At 42.6% G+C, this 24,517-nt stretch overlaps 1 protein-coding gene across 1 annotated transcript; it reads right to left on the minus strand.

The window, feature by feature from the left end:
* Positions 1-1,967: 1,967 nt before the first annotated feature.
* Positions 1,968-18,757, minus strand: KCNV2 (potassium voltage-gated channel modifier subfamily V member 2). Its single transcript, XM_060102510.1, has 2 exons — positions 17,366-18,757; positions 1,968-2,249 (listed from the first exon to the last, which is right to left on the minus strand). The coding sequence occupies exons 1-2, from the start codon at positions 18,755-18,757 to the stop codon at positions 1,968-1,970; spliced, it is 1,674 nt and encodes a 557-aa protein (XP_059958493.1).
* Positions 18,758-24,517: the final 5,760 nt, after the last annotated feature.

A 24,517-nucleotide genomic window follows, 5' to 3' on the forward strand; every position in this document is an offset into this window, starting at 1 on the left:
TTTATCTAGCTGCCTTCCAACAGTAGGGCTTCTGTCCATCCTTTAGGTACCAGATCATGTATAACGATGTTAAGGATGCTTAGGACTTAGGAGATCAGGAGATCTAGATCTAGTTCTCACCAGGCGCACCCTACTTTCATATTCAGAGCTCCTGGTGGGAGGGACACAGTGAAGTGATTTAGACTATAGTTCTCAAAATGTGGTCCATGGACCCGCAGCAGCAGCATCACCTGGTACTTAGTAGAAAGGCACATCCTTGGGCCCCACCTGGACCTCCTGAATCAGCCAGTCTGGGAGTGGGGCCAGGCACTCTGTGTTTAACAAACCCAAGCTGTCTGAGAGCCAAAAGTTTAGATTTCGAGCAAGAGCTTTAGGGATCAGACAGACCTGGGCTCAAAGCTCAGTCCTACCGTTTACTGGTTGTGTGAACTTGGCCTAATTACTGAACTCCTCTGAGCCTATTTCTTCCTAAATAAAAAAGGAATATGATAATTTATTTAGAGATAGATGAAGGAGTAAATGGAGTTACATATTCTAAAGTGCAGCCCATAGTGCCTGTCAGTGTAAGAACGCACAAAATGATTACTCTTATTTTTACGATTCAATTGGAGATCCAATCATGCCCTGAGACAAATTTGCCCTGAGACACATTGACAGTTGGCATGGCAAGCCCCTAGTTACAGGGGCAACCTCTGTTTGTTCAGTTCAGAAGTGCCTTTAAATCCCAGGATTTCGCTTTCCAAGTCTTATGGAAGAAGGAAGGAATTAATAGGAGATGGGGGCAGGGAGAGAAAGAACCTGTAGGAATTGGTTTTCTGACCCACAGATGGTGCCCAGAGCAGAGGGCCATGTCCATTTAATTCCTTTCGTTCAGTGCTTAGCCCAGAACAGTTGTCCAAAAGGCAGTGTTTTTTGTTTTTTGGTTTTTGGTTTGCTTTTGTGTTTTCATGGAAAGGAGAGAAAAAGGAGGCTCTGAGAGGTGAGGACATGTAGGGACTCCTGTCTAGGGAGGGGGACTAACACCCTCGGGCATGCGTCACAGTCAAGTCTGGGGGCACCCACATTATGGCTAGACCAGGGTTTCTCAACTTTGTCACTACTGACATTCTGGGTCAGATAACTCTTTGTGATAGGGCTGTCCTGAGCATGCTTAGTAGTAACCCAGGCCTCTGCCTACTAGTGCCAGTAGCCCCTCTCATCCTCTGTCACAGTGGTGACAATCAAAACCATCTCTAGAAAAAAAACAAAACAAACCATCTCTAGGCATTGCCAAATGTCCTGGGGCAAGTGGGGGAGGGGTGGACAAAACCTCCCTTGAATGAGAACAACCAGTCAAGAATCTACTACACAATACCTACTCAGACAATTTTAGCAGCTACCATTTATTGAGCATTTACAAGTAGTATCTCCAATCCCCATGCTCATATTACTAGGAAGGCTTTTAAAGTATAATTTAAAGTTGAAGAAACTGAGGCTCAGACAGTTAAAAGTAACTTGCCCCAAGTTGAACAGCTGGTAGATCTGAGCTTCGGACTGAGGTTGGTCTAACTCCAAAGCTCATATAGTTTCTGCTGCAACACTCCCTCTCTCTAGACAATTAAGAATGCTTTTTTCTTTCAATCAGGGAAATTCTTCTCAAGTCAGCTCAAGTCCGAAAATATCTATTGAAAAGCCATGAGAAGCTGCAAGAGAAATCTTCACTGTTGCTTCTCTCAAGGAGGTTTCAATATCAATGTCGTCGGGAAGGTCAGTATCTTACACAACACTGTTAGTTACAGAGTAACAAGAGGCAGTCTGAGTTTGGGCCAAAATGAACATTTCTAGAGGTAGATTTTTGTGAACTGAATGCCTTTTGTGTACGTCTGCTTCACATGTCCTTTCACTGGTAATCCTGATAATGAAAAAAAGGAAGGAGGAAGGAAGCCTTGAAATTCATGGCATCGACCAGCCACACATCCTAACAAATCTTAATTATTTTGCCTTGGGTTGGGCTGTGGGTTGTTTCCAGCCAAGCACTCAGCTATCTTCTTTCTGGCTCTCTGCATGAACTCCACATTGCCCCTTTCCCTTCGTATGGCGGTGTACTCGTAAGCCTTGAGCTTGCTGTAGTAATCGGAGAATTTGTTGTAGAGGATGGAAATGGGCATCCCGTTGAGGATGATCCCGAAAGCAATGCAGAGGAAGGCAAAAAGCCGGCCCAGGTGAGTCTCTGGGTACATGTCTCCATAGCCCACCGTGGAGATGCTCACCTGTGAGGGAAGGAAAGTAGAGTGGAATTGTCAGCATCGAGAGCGAGGAGAAGAAAGGGAGAGAACCAGGCAGGGAGAGGTGTCTTCCGTCCCGCTGAAGGTGCACGTGGTTGTATAACAGCTCCTCACACGGAGTCAGCTTTAGGAGGTACTGGAAAGGTGGCCTGCAAGACCTGGGGCACGGAAAGAAGATAAGCTTTGGAGCTGAAAGGCTTGGGTTTAAACCCTATCGCTTATCAATTTTCTTACAATACAGGGGAGTTATATCTACTTTAAAGGGTTGTTGTGAAGGGCACAGAAGAATAACGTGTGTGACGTTCCTGGTGTAGAATAGGTTCAATAAATGTAGATCTTTGCCTCCCTTCAGCTGGGGCCAAATTTAGGACAGAGTCCCTGGATTTGCCTACATGATACACGTACGGGAAAGAGCTTGGGCTTAGAACCAGTCAGACCTGGTTCAAGTCCTGACTCTGACCCTTGCCAGCTGAGTGACCTTGGGCAAAACATTCAGAGTCTCTAAGCCTTGGTTCCTGCATCTAAAACAGGAGGATAATAACTAACTCTCAGGATTCTTGTGAAGACTAAATAAGAAAATGATTACAAAGCACTTCACACACACTTTGTCAGGCATGCAAAAAGCATTAAGCAACCTCCTCTGTGGTCCTTCTCTCATCCTTAAAATAGAGACAATTGTAATAGTTCTCAGAGTTGTTATGCAGTTCAAATGAGATATTTTATAGGAAGGTGCTTTAATTGCAAATGTCTGGAGAAACACACTCATTATTTTGCGAAGGGATTTTTGTAAGACGTCACCGACCAAAAATATGTTCACCCTGCATGAAAGTCTTCCCATCACACTTGTCACACTGCTTCAAATTCCACTAATTAGAGATTTATTTAGGTTAACAAGCTTCTGTTTTAAAATGCAGATACCCACGGGACTAGTTATCAGTCGACGTAGCCGGAGAAAACCCAGAAAAATCTCTCGGAACCTGTTTTTTATGCCTCATGTCCTGAGACTCCCTTTGGTCCCCAGACTCTTGGCAAAATTACTAGAAGCGTTTTAGGCAGGGCTGTTGATGACAGTTGAAAAAATTGTGCATCGCACAACTCCAGAGGGCAACATTGGCTTCATCAATTTGTGTCGTCACACAATCTTCCAGCATATGCTTTTATAAAATATACAGTCACCCTGTTGATCTGTACAAAGACAGCCTTTAACTTAGAAATATAAACATTTTTGTTTCGATGATGTAAGGATTAATTTGAACTTAGAGTAAGTATGATTGATTAGTTAGAATGAAATGGAGAAGTGGGCCAGCTGGGCAAACCTGGTGGAGCTGATAAGAACCAGAGCTCCATCCATCCAGCCCTTAAAAAGGGGAAGGTTGCACCTCTCCTCTTGGGGTGGGTGGCCCACTACCTCTCACTACTCCGTCTCCGGGGAGAGAACTGTTGAGGGCTGGGCTGCCTTTCTCACAGTGGAAAAGCACAAGGCAGCATCTAACAGAGGCAGGAGCGTGTCGACTAAGTTAAGGAAGCAGGTGTAGCACTAGGCCACGTGGGTCTGAATCTGCTTCCCAGCTGTGGGATTTGGGCAAGTCGCCTAAATTCTCTCTGCCTCAGTTTTTACTTTTGAAACATAGAGAGAATAATAGTGCTCACCTCATAGGACTGTTACAGGAATTGAAGGAGCCACACAGGGTGTGTGAGGGATAATGTTAGTTCTTGTGCTTGTTAGACCAGCGGGCTGTGGAAAGAAGCTCTTCCCTGGCTCCTGCGAATGCTGTGTGAGGGAGATTGCGGGGGGGGACACTCTGTCTCCAGTAGAGAATCTGCTTTTCCCACCTTCTCGACCACAGGGCCATGAGAGGCAGTGATAAAATAAGATTGTGGGCTAATCTTAAAAAAAAAAAAAGCTTGGGCCTCCCTGGTGGCGCAAGTGGTTGAGAGTCCGCCTGCCGATGCAGGGGATACGGGTTCGTGCCCCGGTCTGGGAGGATCCCATATGCCGCGGAGCGGCTGGGCCCGTGAGCCATGGCCGCTGAGCCTGTGCGTCCGGAGCCTGCGCGTCCGGAGCCTGTGCTCCGCAACGGGGGAGGCCACAACAGTGAGAGGCCCGCATACCGCAAAAAAAAAAAAAAAAAAAAAAAAAAAAAAAAGCTTGCTCTGTGTGTGTGTGTGTGTGTGTATTTCTTGTCACTGGCCACGCTGAAAGTAAAAGAACCCGAGTCAGATCTCTGTCCAGGTGTGTGAACAGCTTTCATTTGTCACTAACCCTGTCACTCGCACCTCTGTGTGAATGTTTAGTCAGTTGACTTTCCCTGGAGGAGGCCTAAAGGGAGTCTGGATATAAGAGCGAGTGACAGGAAGGGGTAGTTTCAGAACAGGAAGCATCCATGAAAGGCCAAAGCAGAGGCTTTGGTGTAAACCAGCCCCTCAAGGGTCCAGGATTTGGGGGAGGGTTGGAGATAGGAGGATACAGAGGAAGGAAAGAAATTGAGACAAAGTACCTAATTTAAACTTCTGCTCAGTCCCCACACTGGCTTTGCTTCTCTCCCAACCCCAATTTCTTTTTTTGGCTGAACTTTGAGCAAAAAGTCAAAAGCAAAGAGAATTGGCTGAAGGAAGATTAAATATTTGATGTGCATAATATGGTCTAAATATTTTTGTATGTCTTGGATCTCTATTTTTAGAGAAAAGATCTCTTCTGCTGTGAGTCTCTGTATGACTAATTCTGAAGAATTTGTTCAAAATGCATAGCTAATTTATGCACTGTCTGTTTGACTCAACCGGTGATCTGCTTCTTGCTTCTTGGCCCCAGAGGAACTCTGGATTCCTTGGCCTTTGGAAATGTTTTCTCCATGTTCCACAGGCCAAACCATTTCTCCCTGAATGAGCATGAAAAATGGAAGGTCCCAGAAGGACCAAAGTGACCTCCCAGAGTGAGTTCTCACATTAGCAGGAGTGGGGTTTGGAAATGTGACTGAAATTTCTGCAATCCATCTTAATATCCTGAAAAAACTGACTGGCCCAGCCACTCTGTAAACTAGAAATTTACCATTCTGTTGAAAATGTACACATTTTCCCTAACCATTGGACCCCGAAAGCCAGAATGTAACCTTTCCCTAGCAGTTCACCCACTAATCAGCAAATCCTGACCCACTAAATGTTACAAGGAGAACAAGTATCCAGTTTTTCTCTGAAACTTTAGAATAACTATACTTGAATTTCTCCTTCAGCAAGGCATGTTTGTTTCCTTCATAATGACCTGTGCACAGATTACATTTTAGCACCCAGTAATCCCTGCATCTGGGAATTATGATCTCAGGGAATAAAACTGATTTTTCAAAAGAATTAACACCTCTTCTTAGTTTTCCCAAAGAATTTGAGGTGGTAACGACTAACATTTTCTGGTTAAAATTATTACATACTTCAGTGCATATTGTCCTTTAAAGGATTTAGCTTCAAAGGCTCTACTTAGCTTACCCATGCTGCTGCTGCTACAAATATTTTAGGAATTCCTCTCTGGGATTATAATCTGCACAGAGGATTCAGTGGCATGACCCTGAAACAAGTGTTCTTATCCCCCTTGAGGGTTAACTCTAGGTGCCGGTCTTCAACTCAAGGGTCTTGACTATTTAAAAATATTGAATCCACCTTCAAAAAAGTAAAGATTTAGCCCCACTACAAAGAAGTATTAATAAATGGACATGTCACAGGCACTGAAGATAATTCCTCAGTGGAATTCAAAAAATGCTTTGATCAGTGGAAGCACTGTTAGAATGAGGTCATGGGTAATCACCTTGAAAAGAACAACCGGCCTCATCCGTATATGAAAGTTCTGACATGTACATAAATTGTACAATAAGGGGGAGGTGTGCAGAAGCTAAGACAAGTTTGGGATCTATTCCTAGAAAGGTACACAATAGTGACAATGCCCTCCACATCCTCAGCTTACTTGCTACTTCTCCCTGCCCTCTACAATTCTATCATGTCCCACTCAAGTTACATTGGCCAACAGGAAGAGTTTAGAGAGACAAAAGGGGGAGACAAAAGACTCCCAAAATCAGGAGTCTGCCAGATCAAAAGTTATAAAAGTGCCTAAGAGCCTTTGCCCCCTTTTATGGCTCCTGTGCTATTTCTGAAGAAGCTAGGAGAACTTCAATGCCTTCTGTGCCAGACATTTACTCATTATCTCTCAGCCCTAAGCCCGATACCCTTCTGTGCTCTTTTCTGTAATTCAGCGGCTGGGAGGATGCAAACTACATTTCTCAGATTTCCTTGCCTGATGTCTTCCTGTTAGGCTCAGCCAATGAGAGACACGGTTGGGAGACTAGAAGATGGAATGAGGAAGTTAGGGTCTCTCTTCCTGCTTCTGGTTTCTGTCATCATCTTTCAACAACAGCAGAAAGCTATGGCTCAGGCATCTTTCAGCACACCCAGCACCAGCCTCGTGATGCCATCTTAGGGGTCCGGCAACAGCTACACAGTGGTTCCTTCTCTGTACACCTAGGTTCCAGTAACTCTACCTTCTCCCATTTGTCTCCCCAGTTCTGGGGCCAACACTATTTCCTACAGTTACCAATCTTTGGGTTATCTCACTTTCTCCTTTTTGCTCTTCCAGCCTATGTTTCTATCTCCCTGTATCAAATTCCTTCTGTTTAAAATATCTCACGGGCCTCCCTGGTGGCGCAGTGGTTGGGAGTCCGCCTGCCGATGCAGGGGATACGGGTTTGTGCCCCGGTCTGGGAGGATCCCATGTGCCGCGGAGCGGCTGGGCCCGTGAGCCATGGCCGCTGGGCCTGCGCGTCCGGAGCCTGTGCTCCGCGACGGGAGAGGCCACAACAGTGAGAGGCCCACATAACGCAAAAAAAGGAAAAAATAAAATAAAATAAAATAAAATATCTCACGTTTTGTTTTCTGTTATCCCAATTCACCTTCCAAAGGGGTCTTCTCAAAGCAAGCAAGCAATCAATAAAAATAAAATAAATCTCAGTGATCTTCTAAGTGCCACCTATTTGCAAGGAAAAGGTAGCATACTTGAGGAAAACAAAGATAGAAACAAGGTCTCTGGGCTACAACTATCTGATGCTTCAGCTAGAGATAGTTTTCATTAATTTTTGAAGGAATGAGTTCATGACGTAGTTTCCTATTTAGTTTCTACAGCTTTAACTTGCTCTGGAAAGCTCAGAAGGAAATGGTCTGTTGAACAGCCCAATTGTCCTTTTCTCCTTAAAAACATAGCCACAACAGAGGCCAAAGCTTACGGCTTCATCATAGAGCTAATTGTTCTTGTTGAGCTATGCCGAGCATTTCCCACACCCAGGCAACCCGGAGAGCCCTAACACGGCTGGAGCTGCTCCAGGCATGGGCCTGTTTATTTGGACACTCAGAAACTCTCCCAAGACAGAACAGCTGACCCTTTTGTGCATCTTACAGCCTCTCTCTTTTCCCCAGGAGAGAAGGAATCACTTCTGTTTTCTTTTCCCAAAAATGAATCTGGAAGCAAAGGTTATTGCTTCCATGTGATAAAGGCTATCAACTAGTCAGATGTGGTAGCTTCTATTTACTGAGGATAGAGTACAGGCTAGCGTTTTTACATATGTTTCCTATTACATTAGTGCTTACAAATAACCTCTATTTGACAGATGAGTAGGATGGGTCTATCTTATATCCTAATGCATGAGCATTTGCAGACATGAGTGTCCATGAGGGATTTGTTCTGCAGCTGTAGGAGAATTCACAATAATGAAAATGACTGTGTTTCTCTTAAAACCCCAAGTTGATTTACAGAGGAAGGTTGCAGGATCCTTGGCATAGATAGAGGCGAGATTATTAAAAACAAGTCAGATTTTGGGGTTGTCTGAGAGTACTAAAAACACATGGAGGGAGGGATTAGAGAACCTGTCCCTAATGTGGGTGAATATACCACAAGGGCTACAGCACTAGCATGGGGCAAGAAAATATCAATCCTGTTTTTCTTTACCTCTTTACATTTTCAATGTGTGAGTGTATGTTTTCTGATACACATAATATATTTGAGCAGTAATATCTTAATGCAGTAGAATGATTGTATTACTGGACCCAATTCTTTGTATCTTCCTGTATCCAAGCTCTTTGCCATATAACTTTGCAGTGCTTTCCTACAGTAAGTGGGCTAACCTGCTTTTCCCTTTGACTCTGAGTTTGGCCTTGTGACTCGCTCTGGCCAATGAGTTGAGCAAGTGCCATGAACAGAAGCTTATCAGTGCTTGCATGATTGGGCTTGCACTCTCTCTCTCTTGCCCTTTGCCACGGCCATGGATACATGCCTGCTGGATGATGAAAGACCTAGTCTCCTTCTTCATCCAGCTGTCAGCCAGCTGACCATCAGACTGTGATGAGAGCAGCTAACACCAGTCCAAGGTTCTTCTAACCTTGTACTTGAAACCAGTCTGAGTTGCTGACTTGCAAACTCACAAGGCAAATAGATGCTTGACATTTCGAGCCACTGAATTTTGGGGTGGTTTATGATGCATTGTTATTATAGCAATAAATAGCTTCTAACTTATGATTAACTAAACATATATTTATCATGGGTGTGTGCTCAGACTTTTTAAAATTATGAGACGTATGATAAATAAAATGCTTGGAGACTATTGGATCAGAGTTACTTTTAGAATTCTACTTCTCAGATTCTCATGTCTGCTTGGTCACGTCTATTTAGATGACTTCCTTCTCATCATTCAAGATTTAATTCAATGTCATCTTCTCCAAGAAGGCTTCTCTGACTATTCCACTAGTCCATCAAAGGAAGATTCTGCCACCCAGATCACTCTCTATCCTATTATCCTATATAAGACACACTCATATCTGAAATGATTTATTATCTTTCTCCATTAGGATGTAAACTCCATGAGGGAAAAAATTTCACCTTTTTTTTTTTTCCCTTATTACTCGGTATCCCTAGTATTTAGAATACTCCTTGGCACACTAAGTGCTCAAAAAAAATCTTGCTCACCTCCAGTGCTGAACACCCCATGCCAAACAACTAGCAAGACAGGAACACAACCCCACCCATTAGCAGAGAGGCTGCCTAAAATCATACTAAGTTCACAGACACCCCAAAACACACCACTGGACATGGCCCTGCCCACCAGAAAGACAAGACCCAGCCTCATCCACCAGAACGCAGGCACCAGTTCCCTCCACCAGGAAGCATACACAACCCACTGAACCAACCGTAGCCATTGGGGGCAGACACCAAAAACAATGGGAACTACAAACCTGCAGCCTGCAAAAAGGAGACTCCAAACACAGTAAGTTAAGCAAAATAAGAAGACAGAAAAACACACAGCAGATGAAGGAGCAAGATAAAAACCCACCAGACCTAACAAATGAAGAGGAAATAAGCAGTCTACCTGAAAAAGAATTCAGAGTAATGATAGTAAAGATGATCCAAATCTTGGAAATAGAATGGAGAAAAAACAAGAAATGTTTAACAAGGACCTAGAAGAACTAAAGAGAAAATAAGCAATGATGAACAACACAATAAATGAAATTAAAAATTCTCTAGAAGGAATCAATAGCAGAATAACTGAGGCAGAAAAATGGATAAGTGACCTGGAAGATAAAATAGTGGAAATAATTACCACAGAGCAGAATAAAGAAAAAAGGATGAAAAGAATTGAGGACATTCTCAGAGACCTCTGGGACAAAAACAAATGCACCAACATTTGAATTATAGGGGTCCCAGAAGAAGAAGACAAAAAGAAAGGGACTGAAAAAATATTTGAAGAGATTATGGTTGAAAACTTCCCTAATATGGGAAAGGAAATAGTCAACCAAGTCCAGGAAGTGCAGGAGTCCCATACAGGATAAATCCAAGGAGAAACATGCCAAGACACATATTAATCAAACTATCAAAAATTAAATTAAAAAATATTAAAAGCAGCAAGGGAAAAGCAACAAGTAACATACAAGGGAATCCCCAGAAGGTTAGCAGCTGATCTTTCAGCAGAAACTCTAAAAACCAGAAGGGAGTGGCAGGATGTATTTAAAGTGATGAAAGGGAAAAACCTAAAACCAAGATTACCCAGCGAGGACCTCATTCAGATTCGACAGAGAAATTGAAACCTTTACAGACAAGCAAAAGCTAAGAGAATTCAGCACCACCAAACCAGCCTTACAACAGATGCTAAAGAAACTTTTATAGGCAGGAAACACAAGAGAAGGAAAAGACCTACAATAACAAACCTAAAACAATTAAGAAAATGGTAATAGGAACATACATATCGATGACTACCTTAAATGTAAATGGATTAAATGCTCCAACCAAAAGACATAGACTGGCTGAATGCATACAAAAAGAAGACCTGTATATATGTCTACAAGAGACCCACTTGAGACCTAGGGACACATACAGACTGAAAGTGAGGGGATGGAAAAAGATATTCCATGCAAATGGAAATCAAAAGAAAGCTGGAGTAGCAATTCTCATATTAGGCAAAATAGACTTTAAAACAAAGACTATTACAAGAGACAAAGAAGGACACTACAGAATATCAAGGGATCAATCCAAGAAGAAGATATAACAATTGTAAATATTTATGCACCCAACATAGGAGTACCTCAATACATAAGGGAAATGCTAACAGCCATAAAAGGGGAAATCGACAGTAACACGACTTGAACACCCCACTTTCACCAAGGGACATCATCCAAAATGAAAATAAATAAGGAAACACAAGCTTTAAATGATACATTAAACAATATGGACTTAATTGATGTTTATAGGACATTCCATCCAAAAACAACAGAATACATTTTCTTCTCAAGTGCTCATGGAACATTCTCCAAGATAGATCATATCTTGGGTCACAAATCAAGCCTTGGTAAATTTAAGAAAATTGAAATCATATCAAGTATCTTTTCTGACCACAACACTATGAGACTAGATATCAATTACAGGAAAAAACTGTAAAAAATACAAACATATGGAGGCTAAACAGTACGCTGCTAAATAACGAAGTGATCACTGAAGAAATCAAAGAGAAAATTTAAAAATACCTAGAAGCAAATGACAATGAAAACACGATGACCCAAAACCTATGGGATGCAGCAAAACCAGTTCTAAGAGGGAAGTTTATAGCAATACAATCCTACCTTAAGAAACAAGAATCTCAAATAAACAACCTAACCTTACACCTAAAGCAATCAGAGAAAGAAGAACAAATAAAACCCCGAAGTTAGCAGAAGGAAAGAAATCATAAAGATCAGATCAGAAATAAATGAAAAAGAAATGAAGGAAATGATAGCAAAGGTCAATAAAATTAACGCTGGTTCTTTGAGAAGATAAACAAAATTGATAAACCATTAGCCAGACTCATCAAGAAAAAAAGGGAGAAGACTCAAATCAATAGAATTAGAAATGAAAAAGGAGAAGTAACAATTGACACTGCAGAAATACAAAAGATCATGAGAGATTACTACAAGCAACTCTATGCCAATGAAATGGACAACCTGGAAAAAAAGGGCAAATTCTTAGAAAAGCACAACCTTCTGAGACGGAACCAGGAAGAAATAGAAAATATAAACAGACCAATCACAAGCACTGAAATTGAAACTGTGATTAGAAATCTTCCAACAAAAAAAAGCCCAGGACCAGATGGCTTCACAGGCGAATTCTATCAAACATTTAGAGAAGAGCTAACACCTATCCTTCTCAAACTCTTCCAAAATATAGCAGAGGGAGGAACACTCCCAAATTCATTCTATGAGGCTACCAAAACCAGACAAAGATGTCACAAAGAAAGAAAACTACTGGCCAATATCACTGATGAACATAGATGCAAAGATCCTCAACAAAATACCAGCAAACAGAATCCAACAGCACATTAAAAGGATCATACACCATGATCAAGTGAGGTTTATCCCAGGAATGCAAAGGTTCTTCAATATAGGCAGATCAATCAATGTGATACACCATATTAACAAACTGAAGAATAAAAATCATATGATCATCTCAATAGATGCAGAGAAAGCTTTTGACAAAATTCAACACACATTTATGATAAAAATTCTCCAGAAAGTAGGCATAGAGGGAACCTACCTCAACATAATAAAGGCCATATATGACAAACCCACAGCCAACATCATTCTCAATGGTGAAAACTGAAAGCATTTCCTCTAAGATCAGGAACAAGACAAGGTTGCCCACTGTCACCCACGATTATTCAACATAGTTTGGGAACTTTTAGCCACAGCAATCAGAGAAGAAGAAATAAAAGGAATCCAAATCAAAAAAGAAGCAGTAAAACTGTCACTATTTGCAGATGACATGATACTATACATAGAGAATCCTAAAGATGCTACCAGAAAACTACTAGAGCTAATCAATGAATTTGGTGAAGTAGCAGGATACAAAATTAATGCACAGAAATCTCTGGCATTCCTGTACACTAATGATGAAAAATCTGAAAGAGAAATTAAGGAAACACTCTCATTTACCAATGCAACAAAAAGAATAAAATACCTAGGAATATACCTACCTAAGGAGACAAAAGACCTGTATGCAGAAAACTGTAAGACACTGATGAAAGAAATTAAAGATGATACAAACAGGTGGAGAGATATACCATGTTCTTGGATTGGAAGAATCAACATTGTGAAAATGACTATACTACCCAAAGCAATCTACAGATTCAATGCAATCCCTATCAAACTACCAAAGGCATTTTTCACAGAAGTAGAACAAAAAATTTTACAATTTGTATGGAAACACAAAAGACCCTGGAGAGCCAAGTAATCTTGAGAAAGAAAAACGGAGCTGGAGGAATTAGGCTCCCTGACTTCAGACTATAGTATAAAGCTAAAGTAATCAAGACAGTATGGTACTGGCACAAAAACAGAAATATAGATCAATGGAACAGGATAGAAAGCCCAGAGATAAACCTATGCACATATGGTCACCTTATCTTTGATAAAGGAGGCAAGAGTATACAATGGAGAAAAGATAGCCTCTTCAGTAAGTGGTGCTGGGAAAACTGGACAGCTACATGCAAAAGGATGAAATTAGAACACTCCCTAACACCATACACAAAAGTAAACTCAAAATGGATTAAACACCTAAATGTAAGGCCAGACACTATAAAACTCTTAGAGGAAAACATAGGCAGAACACTCTATGACATAAATAACAGCAAGATCCTTTTTGACCCACCTCCTAGAGAAATGGAAGTAAAAACAAAAATAAACAAAGGGGACCTAATGAAACTTAAAAGCTTTTTCACAGCAAAGGAAACTATAAAACAGATGAAAAGACAGCCCTCAGAATGGGAGAAAATATTTGCCAATGAAGCAACTGATAAAGGACTAATCTCCAAAATATACAAGCAGCTCATGCAGCTCAATTTCAAAAAAAAAAAATCCCATCCAAAAATGGGCAGAAGACCTAAATAGACATTTCTCCAAAGAAGATATACAGATTGCCAATAAACACATGAAAGGATGCTCAACATCACTGATCATTAGAGAAATGCAAATCAAAACTACAATGAGGTATCACCTCACAGCCGTCAGAATGGCCATCATCAAAAAATCTACAAACAATAAATGCTGGAGAGGGTGTGGAGAAAAGGGAACCCTCTTGCACTGTTGGTGGGACTGTAAATTGATACAGCCACTATTGAGAACAGTATGGAAGTTCCTTAAAAAAGTAAAAATAGAACTACTATATGACCCAGCAAACCCACTACTGGGCATATACCCTGAGAAAACCATAATTCAAAAAGAGTCATGTACCACAATGTCCATTGCAGTTCTATTTACAATAGCCAGGACATGGAAGCAACCTAAGTGTCCACTGACAGATGAATGGATAAAGAAGATGTGGCACATATATACAATGGAATATTACTCAGCCATAAAAAGAAATGAATTGAGTTATTTGTAGTGAGGTGGATGAACCTAGAGTCTGTCATACATAGTGAAGTAAGTCAGGAAGAGAAAAACAAATACCGTATGCTAACACACATATATGGAGTCTTAAAAAAAATGGTTCTGAAGAACCTAGGGGCAAGACAGGTATAAAGATGCAGACGTAGAGAATGGACTTGAGGACACGGAGGGGTGGAAGGGTAAGCTGGGAGGAAGTGAGAGAGTGGCATGGACATATATATACTACCAAACATGAAATAGATAGCTAGTGGGAAGAAGCCGCATAGCACAGGGAGATCAGCTAGGTGCTTTGTGTCCACCTAGAGGGGTGGGATAGGGAGGGTGGGGAGGAGAGGCAAGAGGGAAGGGATATGGGGATATATGTATACGTATAGTTGATTCACTTTGTTATACAGCAGAAACTAACACAACATTGTAAAGCAATTATACTCCAATAAAGATGTTAAAAAAAATCTTGCTCAATGAATGAAGAAGATGGATTTTTGTGAAGAATTGGTCCTAATATTTTGCATCTTTTTACTTGGCATCTTCTTTTCTCTTTGCTATATTGAAAATAAGGGCCCTTACTACACAATATACAATGTTGTAAGAAGTATATAGAAGAATTGGGTTAATAGTATATTGGTCCTGGGGAATAGAGCAGTCCTCAAATGTTCAAGGGGAGTTGCTCCTATTGTTTTCATAGGTTAGTTTAGAAACGAACACAAGCTATCAGTCTTTAATCCATAATGATTTTTAATAGTATGTATAATTCTCAGAGAATAAAATGGATAAAGGTCATTGGTAAAGGTTAAGGTTGGTAAATGGTAGGTTGACATGTGTAAATTTTGGCCTGTGAAAATAGTGCCTGATAGAGCTAATAGCTACAAAAGAAAATTCACATTGGTAAAAGCAATAATTAGTAAAATTTGTTATGGATAGAAACTGAATGGTGATTCAAGTTTTATTGAAAGTCTATAGAAAACAGTGACCTTGAGTAAGATAATTTTTGTTAATATTAAAAAGCGGATAATTTGAAAATTTAAATGTTATTAAACAATAAACACATCAAGAAATTAAAGGGGATCACTAGGCATTCACTTCAGGAATTTTTTTAAAAAGAAAAATCCATTATTAGGAATAGAATTCTTATCAAAAATTTTATATTAATATACAAAAGGTAGAAAACGTTTTGTGTATTCAAAATATAGTATCCAAGAGTTCACTAGGTGTAGCTTACATACACTAGCCTTCTAAGATATTTGGACGAATGGAAACTTGGCTCTCTAAAACTTGGTATTATATCATCAGCCTGTGGATTTTCTCTTTTCCCTCCTTGTGTTACTCACCTCCAAAGTAAATGTCCTTTGCTGGGGACAAATCATCTTTCATCAGCCCCGTCTGTACATATGATTTATCTACTATGGGGATGACCTTTTGTCATTTGGAATATGATCAGAGGAGCGGCATTTGGCCAGCTCGTTTGGAAGAGCCTAACATCATCCCGTCACTGAAGAAAGCTCACAAATCTTGTTGTACATATGAGAGCTCTGCTTTCCAGGGAAGCAAGACTCACTGAGTTGTAGAGCTCTACACCCTCCCCTTTTGAGATGAAGAAACTGAGGACAGGGAGTTAGGGAGTGAGGTTTCACAGTTAATCATGTAGGATCACAGTTAATTATTAGCTGATCTGGGACTGGAATCTAAATCTAAATCTTCCATTCCACTATACTACACTATTAGTAGGAGCCCTGGGTAGGTTCATATCAGAACTCCAGACTGTGGGTTCTAACATATCCAATGTTAGTGTTGAAAATATCCACTTTTTTTTTTTTTTTTTTTTTTTTTTCTTTTTGCGGTATGTGGGCCTCTCACTGTTGTGGCCTCTCCCGTTGCGGAGCACAGGCTCCGGATGCGCAGGCCCAGCGGCCATGGCTCACGGGCCCAGCCGCTCCGCGGCATATGGGATCCTCCCAGACCGGGGCACGAACCCGTATCCCCTGCATCGGCAGGCGGACTCTTAACCACTGCGCCATCAGGGAGGCCCTCCACTTTCTAATATAGGGAAAACTGGTTATATTTGCTTAATGTCTTTAAAGGTATTACAAACAATCTATTTAAAGAAAATAAGGAAAGCATACACCCAGTTCTTTCCTATGCACATATGTCAGCGTGTTCATTGATCTTAGAAGACCCACTCGGCATTTCCAGGGATTCAGGGATTTTCCAAGGATTTAGTCTAGCATATCAGAAACACAGATATTTGAGTAAATGGCATAAATTATTATAAAAGGCAAACACCAAAGAATATGACAAAAATAACTAATATACTAAGTGCAAATTAAGCAAGGCATGCAGAAAAACTAAAGCTTGAAAGAGGCAGTGCTGGGCTGTGGAAAGGGCATGCATTTTGCAACTGGACAGGCTTGGGTTCCAGTCCTCACGTTACTACCTTTAGTTGTGAGTCTAAATTGTTATTATAACTCAAATTATCTGCACCTCAATGCCTCTAGCTGTAAAATGGGGCAATAATGCCATGTCCTGAAAGAATTTTTGTGGCATTGGAGCAAGTTTCAGTGTTAGCTGCTCAGATTTAGCTAGAACCAGTGGGATTTCAGTGAGGGCTGACGCTCTTCAGCCAAGTCTCATTTCCTCCCCTGCATACATGGACGGCTTCCTTCAAAATTTGAAGGAAAATTTTCCTCTTAAAAAAATAGTGATCCTAACCACCACACATGGTTGTGATGCCGAAATAAGATACACTTTATAAACCACTTAGGACAATAGGTGTTCAGTAAGGGACAAATAACAAGAATGACGAAGATGAATCTTCCCACGTGAACAATGACTGTTCCTTAAAATCAGCCTCTCAGGGGTATTAAGACTAAATCTAGATTTGGAGATAACTAGGACCACACCAAATTTCTTGGACTACGTCTTTCTTACTGGACTATGTCTTTCCAACCCTTTAGCACCCACCCATTTTTTTTGTTTTGTTTTGTTTTTTCTGTTTTGTTGTTTTTATCTTTTGTTGAAGCTGGGGACATCGAAGGAATGGAGAAAGCAATGGCCGTTAAACAAGGCAGGGCAAAGATGAGAGAACAAAGCAAGGCAGGTGGCATGACCCGGGAAGGGGAGGAGCAGCGTCTGTCGGGCTGGGGAAGTGGGTGGGAAAGCCCACGGGCCGTGGTGCTCACCGCGGCCCACCACCAGGCGTGGGGGATGCTGGTGAAGTTGGTTCCACGCACGTCGTGCTCCACGGAGTAGACGGCCGCAGAGAAGGTGAAGATGCCCATGGTGATGAAGAGCAGCAGGCAGCCCACCTGCTGGTAGCACTGGCGCAGCGTGAAGCCGAAGGCGCGCAGGCCGGTGGAGTGGCGCGCCAGCTTGAGGATGCGGAAGATGCGCAGGAGGCGCATGACGCGCAGCACCTGGCCCACGCGGTCCATGGTCTCGAGTTCATGCTCGTGCGGCGAGCCCTTGCAGCGCACCTGGTCCTCGCTCGTGAAGCACTCGAGCAGCAGCTGCAGGTAGAGTGGCAGGATGGCCACCAGGTCCACCAGGTTGAGGGCGCTCCGCGCGAAGCGCCGCAGGTCGGGCGTGGAGGCCAGGCGCAGCAGGAACTCGAGCGTGAAGAAAGCCATGCATAGCATCTCCACGTGCTCCAGAAAGGGCCGCAGGTTGCCACCGCCTGCACCCTGCTCCGCCTGCTGCTGCATCTCCTCCACCGTGTTGAGCACCAGCGCCACGACGGAGATGAGCACGAAGAGGCTGGAGGCCACCCCGATGGCCTTGGCGGCCACCGACGAGAAGGGCTTCTCCATGAGGTTCCAGAGGCGGCGCCGCTGCGGCCCATAGAAGCGCATGTCTCGGAAGAGCTCCTCGGCCTCCTCGGCCTGTGCCTGGGCGCGCAGCTCGCGCTGGATCTTGAGCTGCTCGCTCAGCTCGTCGCGCCTCTCCTCGAAGCAGATGAGGCAGCAGCGCGGCGTGTACTTGAGCCGTACGCCCCAGTAGCCCAGTTCCTCCAGGAAGCAGCGCGGGCACAGCTCGTCGCGCACCAGCAGCACCCCGGATGCGTAGAAGTTGTAGATGAGCTGGAAGATTTCCGGGTCGCGGTCGAAGAAGTATTCGTCCATCTGCGCCTCATAATCGTCGCACAGGCGCAGCTGGCGGCTGCGGCTGGTGGAGGTGGCCAGGCGGCCCAGGCGCGTCTTGGGGTAGCTGGCCAGCTCGGCGTACTCCAGGTGGTAGCTGTGGCCGCCCACGTTCACTTTCAGAGTGGACGACACCACCGGGGCGTCGGTGCCGCCTTCGTCTTGGTCAGTGGTGGCCTCTCCTGGCTGCTGGTCCTCCTCTGCCGGGTCGTCTGTCCACTGCTGCTCCTCCTCGGTATCTGTGTCCTCCTCGATGTAGTAGCTACAGTTGCCCTCGGTCCACGGTGGGACGCTGGCCTGGGAACCCGGGAGGGCCCCCAAGGAGCAGATGCTCCTGCGTTGTTGGCTGCCCACTGCCTGGGAGGCGTCTTCACTCTCCGTAGTGTGCCAGGACCTGTAGCCCCAAGACCGCCTCCTCTCATTCTGTTTCAGCATGGCTGGAGGAAGTGGACCCTTGCTTTTCCCTCCTGGTTGTGGTAAGGTCCCCAGCCTGCTCACTGCCACTGGTAGATGGATCACGTGCTCTGCACTGTTGTAGAGAGACCGGCCCAGACCACAGACCTGGGGTCCGCAGCATCGCCCTCAGAGCTGTCCCTCCTCGGGCCCTGGGCAGCCCAGCCCAGCCTGCCGGATCTGAACGCCTAGGCAGACGGCTGTTGACTGCTCTAATCTTGCTGATAGGGAAGAAGCAAGTGTTAGGGGGGATTTAGAGCCTCTTAGTCAGTTTCCTCCCCCCTCCCTCCACTCTGTGACCTAGGGGATGATTATGTGGTCTTAAATCTGTAGATAATCAGAAGGTGGCAGAGATGATTGCTAATATAAACGTTGGCCAACCCTGCCCTTAGGAAGTGCTCAGTGTCCCCGTGCTGAAGTGAAATCAACTGAATTTGCTATAGAATGTAGATGCCTATGTCTTACACTTAACTGTTGAAGTTGCAGCCTCTGCCCTAGGTAAACCCGCCTGAACAGGGACAGAGATAGCAACAGAATGCTTAAAGTGGACCTCCTGACCAGTCACTTTGCCTCTCAGCATTTATCTTCTGTTTCAATCGTAGAAGATTTCAAATGATCTCCTTCCCATCCAGTCACATGGTCACATTGTTTTCCCAAATGTATTCCCCTTAGCAGCACTGCTCTGGAGTCTAGTCTGATGTTTAAATCTATCTCAGTTTCTTTCTCTCTCTGTCTCTCTCTCCCTCCCTTCTCTTAAAGGATAAGGACACGTTTCAAGGTAGAATCTCAGGATGGGTGGGTAGATGTTCTTAGGGTATTGCAGCCCCTCTCAGCTGCTGTATCTGGTGACCAGACTTCCTTCCAAGGAAAAAGTCTTCATCACTCTTCAAGACATCACTTAAAAAAAAAAGTCTCCTGCCATGTGTAAGGCACTGTGCTAGATGCTGGATGCTGGATGCTGGAGATGGAAAGTTGATAGAGACATAGCTGCGGCCCTCAAGTTGCTCATGGTTTTGTAGGTGATATAAATATTTACATATGCAAGCACAACAAAAAAAGTGAGTGAAAAATACAGAGGTAGCAGAGAAGAGGAAGGGATTTGTTTCAAGCAGGAATTTGTTACTGAATTCAATTTATTTGAATAGCTAATACACATTCACTACAAAATATTCAAAAGGTACAAAGATGCGTTACGGTAGAAAATTTATATCTCCCCCAACTCGAATTTCTAGCTATCGAGTGTGCCTCTGAGGTTTTGGTTACCCTTCCAGAAATATTCTAAACATATATAAGCAAAAACCTGTCTCCATCTATCATCCAAGAAGCTCTTTATTACTTACACAAATTACAGTATGCTATTCACTTTGCTATTTTCCCATTAACCATGTATCTTAGAGGTGTTTTGATATCTGAACATAAATATCTGCCTCATTTTGAAAATAGCCACTAAGTAGTTTTTTTTTTTTTTTTTAAGAAGATGTTGGGGGTAGGAGTTTAGTAATTTATTTATTTATTTTTACTGTGTTGGGTCTTCGTTTCTGTGCGAGGGCTTTCTCTAGTTGTGGCAAGTGGGGGCCACTCTTCATCGTGGTGCGCGGGCCTCTGACTGTCGCGGCCTCTCTTGTTACGGAGCACAGGCTCCAGACGCGTGGGCTCAGTAGTTGTGGCTCACGGGCCTAGTTGCTCCGCGGCATGTGGGATCCTCCCAGACCAGGGCTCAAACCCGTGTCCCTTGCATTAGCAGGCAGATTCTCAACCACTGCACCACCAGGGAAGCCCCCAGCCACTTAGTAGTTTGATAGTGGCAGAATTCAGGTTGTTTTCTACCTTGGCTCTTATAAACAATGATGTAATGAGTAACCTGATACCTACACTATTTTACATGTGTCAGGATATATGAAAGATTAATTACTGTAGGTGGAGCTTTTAGGTCAAAAACCACATTTGTAATTTTGATTGATAATGCCAAATTGCCTTCATGAAAGTTTTACCAGTTGACAGCTCACCATCAATATATGAGGGTATATTATCACACTCCTTGAGCTCTGCCCATTTTATAGATGAAAAATGATGTGTGAGTTAATTTTAATTTGTATTTCTCTTACTATGAATGCAACTGAGCATCTTTCATGTGATTAAGAGCTACTATATTTCTTCCTCTATTTTTCACTGAGTTGTTGGTATTTTCTTACTGATTTGTTGGAGAGCTTTCTATATTATGAAAACAGACCCTTTGCCTGTGTTATGAATTACAAATATTTTTCCTGTTATACTTTGGTGAGATTTTTTCCATGTAAAATATTTATTTTATGACTTCTGGGTGTTATATTAGAAATGTCTTCACCTCTCTATCATTCTTTAAAAATTGACTTGTTATAGTTTTATTTTTCATGTAAGGATTTGATCCATCAGGAATTAATTTTGATGTCGAGAGTGAAGTAGAGACCCAACTTTATTTTCTGGGCTTTTATCCAGATGTTCAAATGCATTCATTGAATAATCTGTTATTTCCTCGTGGATTTGTAGTGCTATCTTTATCATAGAGTTCAGTTCTATGCTTCAAAGGTGTTGGGACAGGTAACAGTTGCTACAAGGTCTGCACCTGATAGATTAACACTGGCAGATGGTGTTTGGCTTCCAACGGGGCTCAGACCTATGAGCTTCCAGTAAAGCCTCCTGCCAGGCCTGGCCTCTGAGTTGCTCACTGCATTTGTAGGGTTCTCCATTCGGCATACAATATCGATGTTGTTTCTGCAGACACACACTTGGCCATTTTCCAATGCCATCTCTTCTTTAGATTGTGTTGAGTACAGTCACAGGAGTTTTAAAGTGGTGCCAAAAGTCACCTTTTTCCTTCAGAATGAATTATCCTATTGTAAAAAGTGAAAGCATCTCTATTTTTATATTTTTAATTTCCTCTCTTCCTATTACAATCATGTACTACTTTTTTTTTTTTTTTTTTTTTGTGGTATGCGGGCCTCTCACTGTTGTGGCCTCTCCCGTTGCGGAGCACAGGCTCCGGATGCACAGGCTCAGCGGCCATGGCTCACGGGCCCAGCCGCTCCGTGGCATATGGGATCCTCCCGGACTGGGGCACGAACCCGCATCCCCTGCATCGGCAGGCGGACTCTCAACCACTGCACCACCAGGGAAGCCCCTCATGTACTACTTTTTAACCTAAACCTTTAACACTCTTATGGCTTTTGCACTTAAAAACCATAGAGTTAGTGATGTTTGTTAGGAGTCTCAGAGTCAAGCCACAAGCACCACAACCATGAAGTAGATTGAGGAGTTTTGCTTTGCTGGACCACGGTTAAGTGACTGGTACTCCCAACATGTGCATGTGTCGGTGTGGGCATGTGGCTTGGATTTTCTCTGACGTGTATGTACGCAAGTGCAATGGTAGATGAGGTGTCCATATACGGAGACACTTCTTAACAAAGAGAACTGTCCAACCAGGGGATGGGTTTGTTCTTAGAGCAGTCAGCTGCTCCTGCCTGAGTGCATGTAAGCATCTGTAGGGCGTGCTGCAGAGGGAGACCCGCGTGGGTGGAAAGGTGGGCTGGTTGATCTTCAAGCCCCATTCTGCCTTGAGATTCCTAAGATTATGAGTGTTTGCTTGATGTTCCATTTGTCTAGAATTCTCCACTGCCCTTCTTCTCCCTAAGTCCTCATTCTTCAAAAGTCAGCTCAGATGTCGCCTTCTCCCTCAGAGACCCTTGTCCGACATCCCTCTATTTCCCCAAGATGGGTGAGCTGCCCCTTCTCAGTGTTCTCATTTAAGATAACACATCCCACTAGCTTACAATATGAGGCACTTCTGTGAATGAAGAGTGATTTTCCCATTATAAAAGTTACATACGTGCACTAAAGAAAAATTTAAAAAATAGAAAACAGAATACGAATCATCCATACATTAATAACAGTATCATGCCCAGATACTGTACTATGATACTATCTGCAACAGCCTATCACATAGGTGCTATAAGTATTCCTATTTTACAGATGAGGAAACTGAGACACAGAGAAGTTAAGTGACTTATCCGAGGCTACACAGATAGTAAATGGTGGAGCTGGGCTCTGCTCTAGATTAAACATCGTGCTATGAAATAGCATACACATGAGAATCACCTAAATCTCACTATCAAAAGACTATTGTGCTTGCTTCGGCAGCACATATACAAAAAAAAAAAAAGACTGTCATTATCAATATTTTAACTTGTCTCCTTACATTTAATTATATATATATATGTAATTATACATGTATACTTAATATGATTGTGGTCATATTAGACATAAAATTATGTATCCTGCCTTTTTCATTCAACATTTTAACATAAGCATGTTTAGTATTTTAAAAAACACTGTAAGCATTATTTTAAATGGCTACAAAATATTCCATATTGTGGGTGTACCATCCATAACATAACCAAAGATCTTTTATTGAAATAGATATTTTTCCATATTCCACTATTTAACTAATGATGTGATAAAAGTCTTTGTATATGAAAGGTTGTTGGTTGGTTTGTTTTTGTATTCTGGGTTATTTCTTAAGGTAGTTTTGCCAGAGGTTTTAGGCCATTCTCTCTTACTTTTGAGCCTTCCCATGGGCCGTTCCTGCTGTTCCTTCTGTTTAGGATACTCTTGCTCCACACCACCCTGTCTCCTTCCTCTGGCTAACTCCTGTTCATCATTTAATAGATGGAAGGCTATCTCCCCTTATCCTCCCTCTAGGAATGCCTTCCCTAGTCTCCTAAGGCTGAATTCACCTCCCCTCACTTGTGATTCTATAACAGCTCTCTCTACTTTGCCTATAATGGCACTTCTCACAAAAGCTTACCTGCCCATAAACAAGACAAGACAGTAAGTTCCAGAAGGGCTGGACAGTGTCTGCTCTGTTTACTGTTTTTCCCCAGGGTCTAGGCCAGTGCCTGGCATATAGCAGGCCTCAAAATATACTAGCTAAAAGATAGAAATATTGCATACCTATTGCCAACCTGCTTTCCAATTTGCCTCACTTTACACTCTAACCAATAAAATATGGGAGTGTCTCTTCCAGCATGCCTTGGCTATGACATCATGACTATTATCATTATTTGCTAATCAATAGGTGAAAATGACATTGCATTTTTGTTTTAACAAGCGCTATAGTAGTTATTTACTTATGTGTTCCCCGATAGCTTCTGAAGTCTTCTAGGGTAAAGACAGCCTTGTGGAGTATCCAAGTCTGTAGCAGATTAAAAGATATATATTGAAAAGATATGCAAGATCTCTCTGTATTAATTCTTACAACTGTGTGCGAATCTAGGATTATCTCAAAAGAAAGTGTTAAGAAGTATCTATGCTCTGTACTGACATGGCCCCAAGCCCTACTTTGAGGGGAAAGAAAACTAGTGAGCTCTGAGGCTCAGTGGCTGGGAACAGTGGCTATGAGTCCCATTTCCCTGGTGACAGAGATTTATAGGCAACAGGGTACAATGGGAAGAATATTGGAATTCAAGCCAACTCGATTTTGCATTCTGGTTTCAAAGCTTTGGGCAAATTTCTTAACATCTTTTCATCTCAGTTTTCTCATCTGTAAAATGTGTTGCTGGAGGATTTCCTGTGAATATAAAAAAAGAATGCCCCCCTACTTTATTTTCAGTTGGCCTGCATATGCCCAAATTGTGGCCTATAATACTCATCAAAAGAGAGTCATCTCTCCCTCATCCAGCCACCTCCTTCCCCAGTTCCTGATTATAC

The sequence above is a fragment of the Mesoplodon densirostris genome, chromosome 6 (genome assembly GCF_025265405.1).
Source record: "Mesoplodon densirostris isolate mMesDen1 chromosome 6, mMesDen1 primary haplotype, whole genome shotgun sequence".
Lineage (NCBI taxonomy): Eukaryota > Metazoa > Chordata > Mammalia > Artiodactyla > Ziphiidae > Mesoplodon > Mesoplodon densirostris.

Bases quoted from the DNA above. Each gene is read 5' to 3' on its own strand.
- KCNV2 (XM_060102510.1), bottom strand. From the start codon at position 18,757: ATGCTGAAACAGAATGAGAGGAGGCGGTCTTGGGGCTACAGGTCCTGG. The intron at 2,250-17,365 runs GTGAGCACCACG...CTTCCCTCACAG, and splicing joins ACGCCTGGTGGTGGGCCGCG to GTGAGCATCTCCACGGTGGG.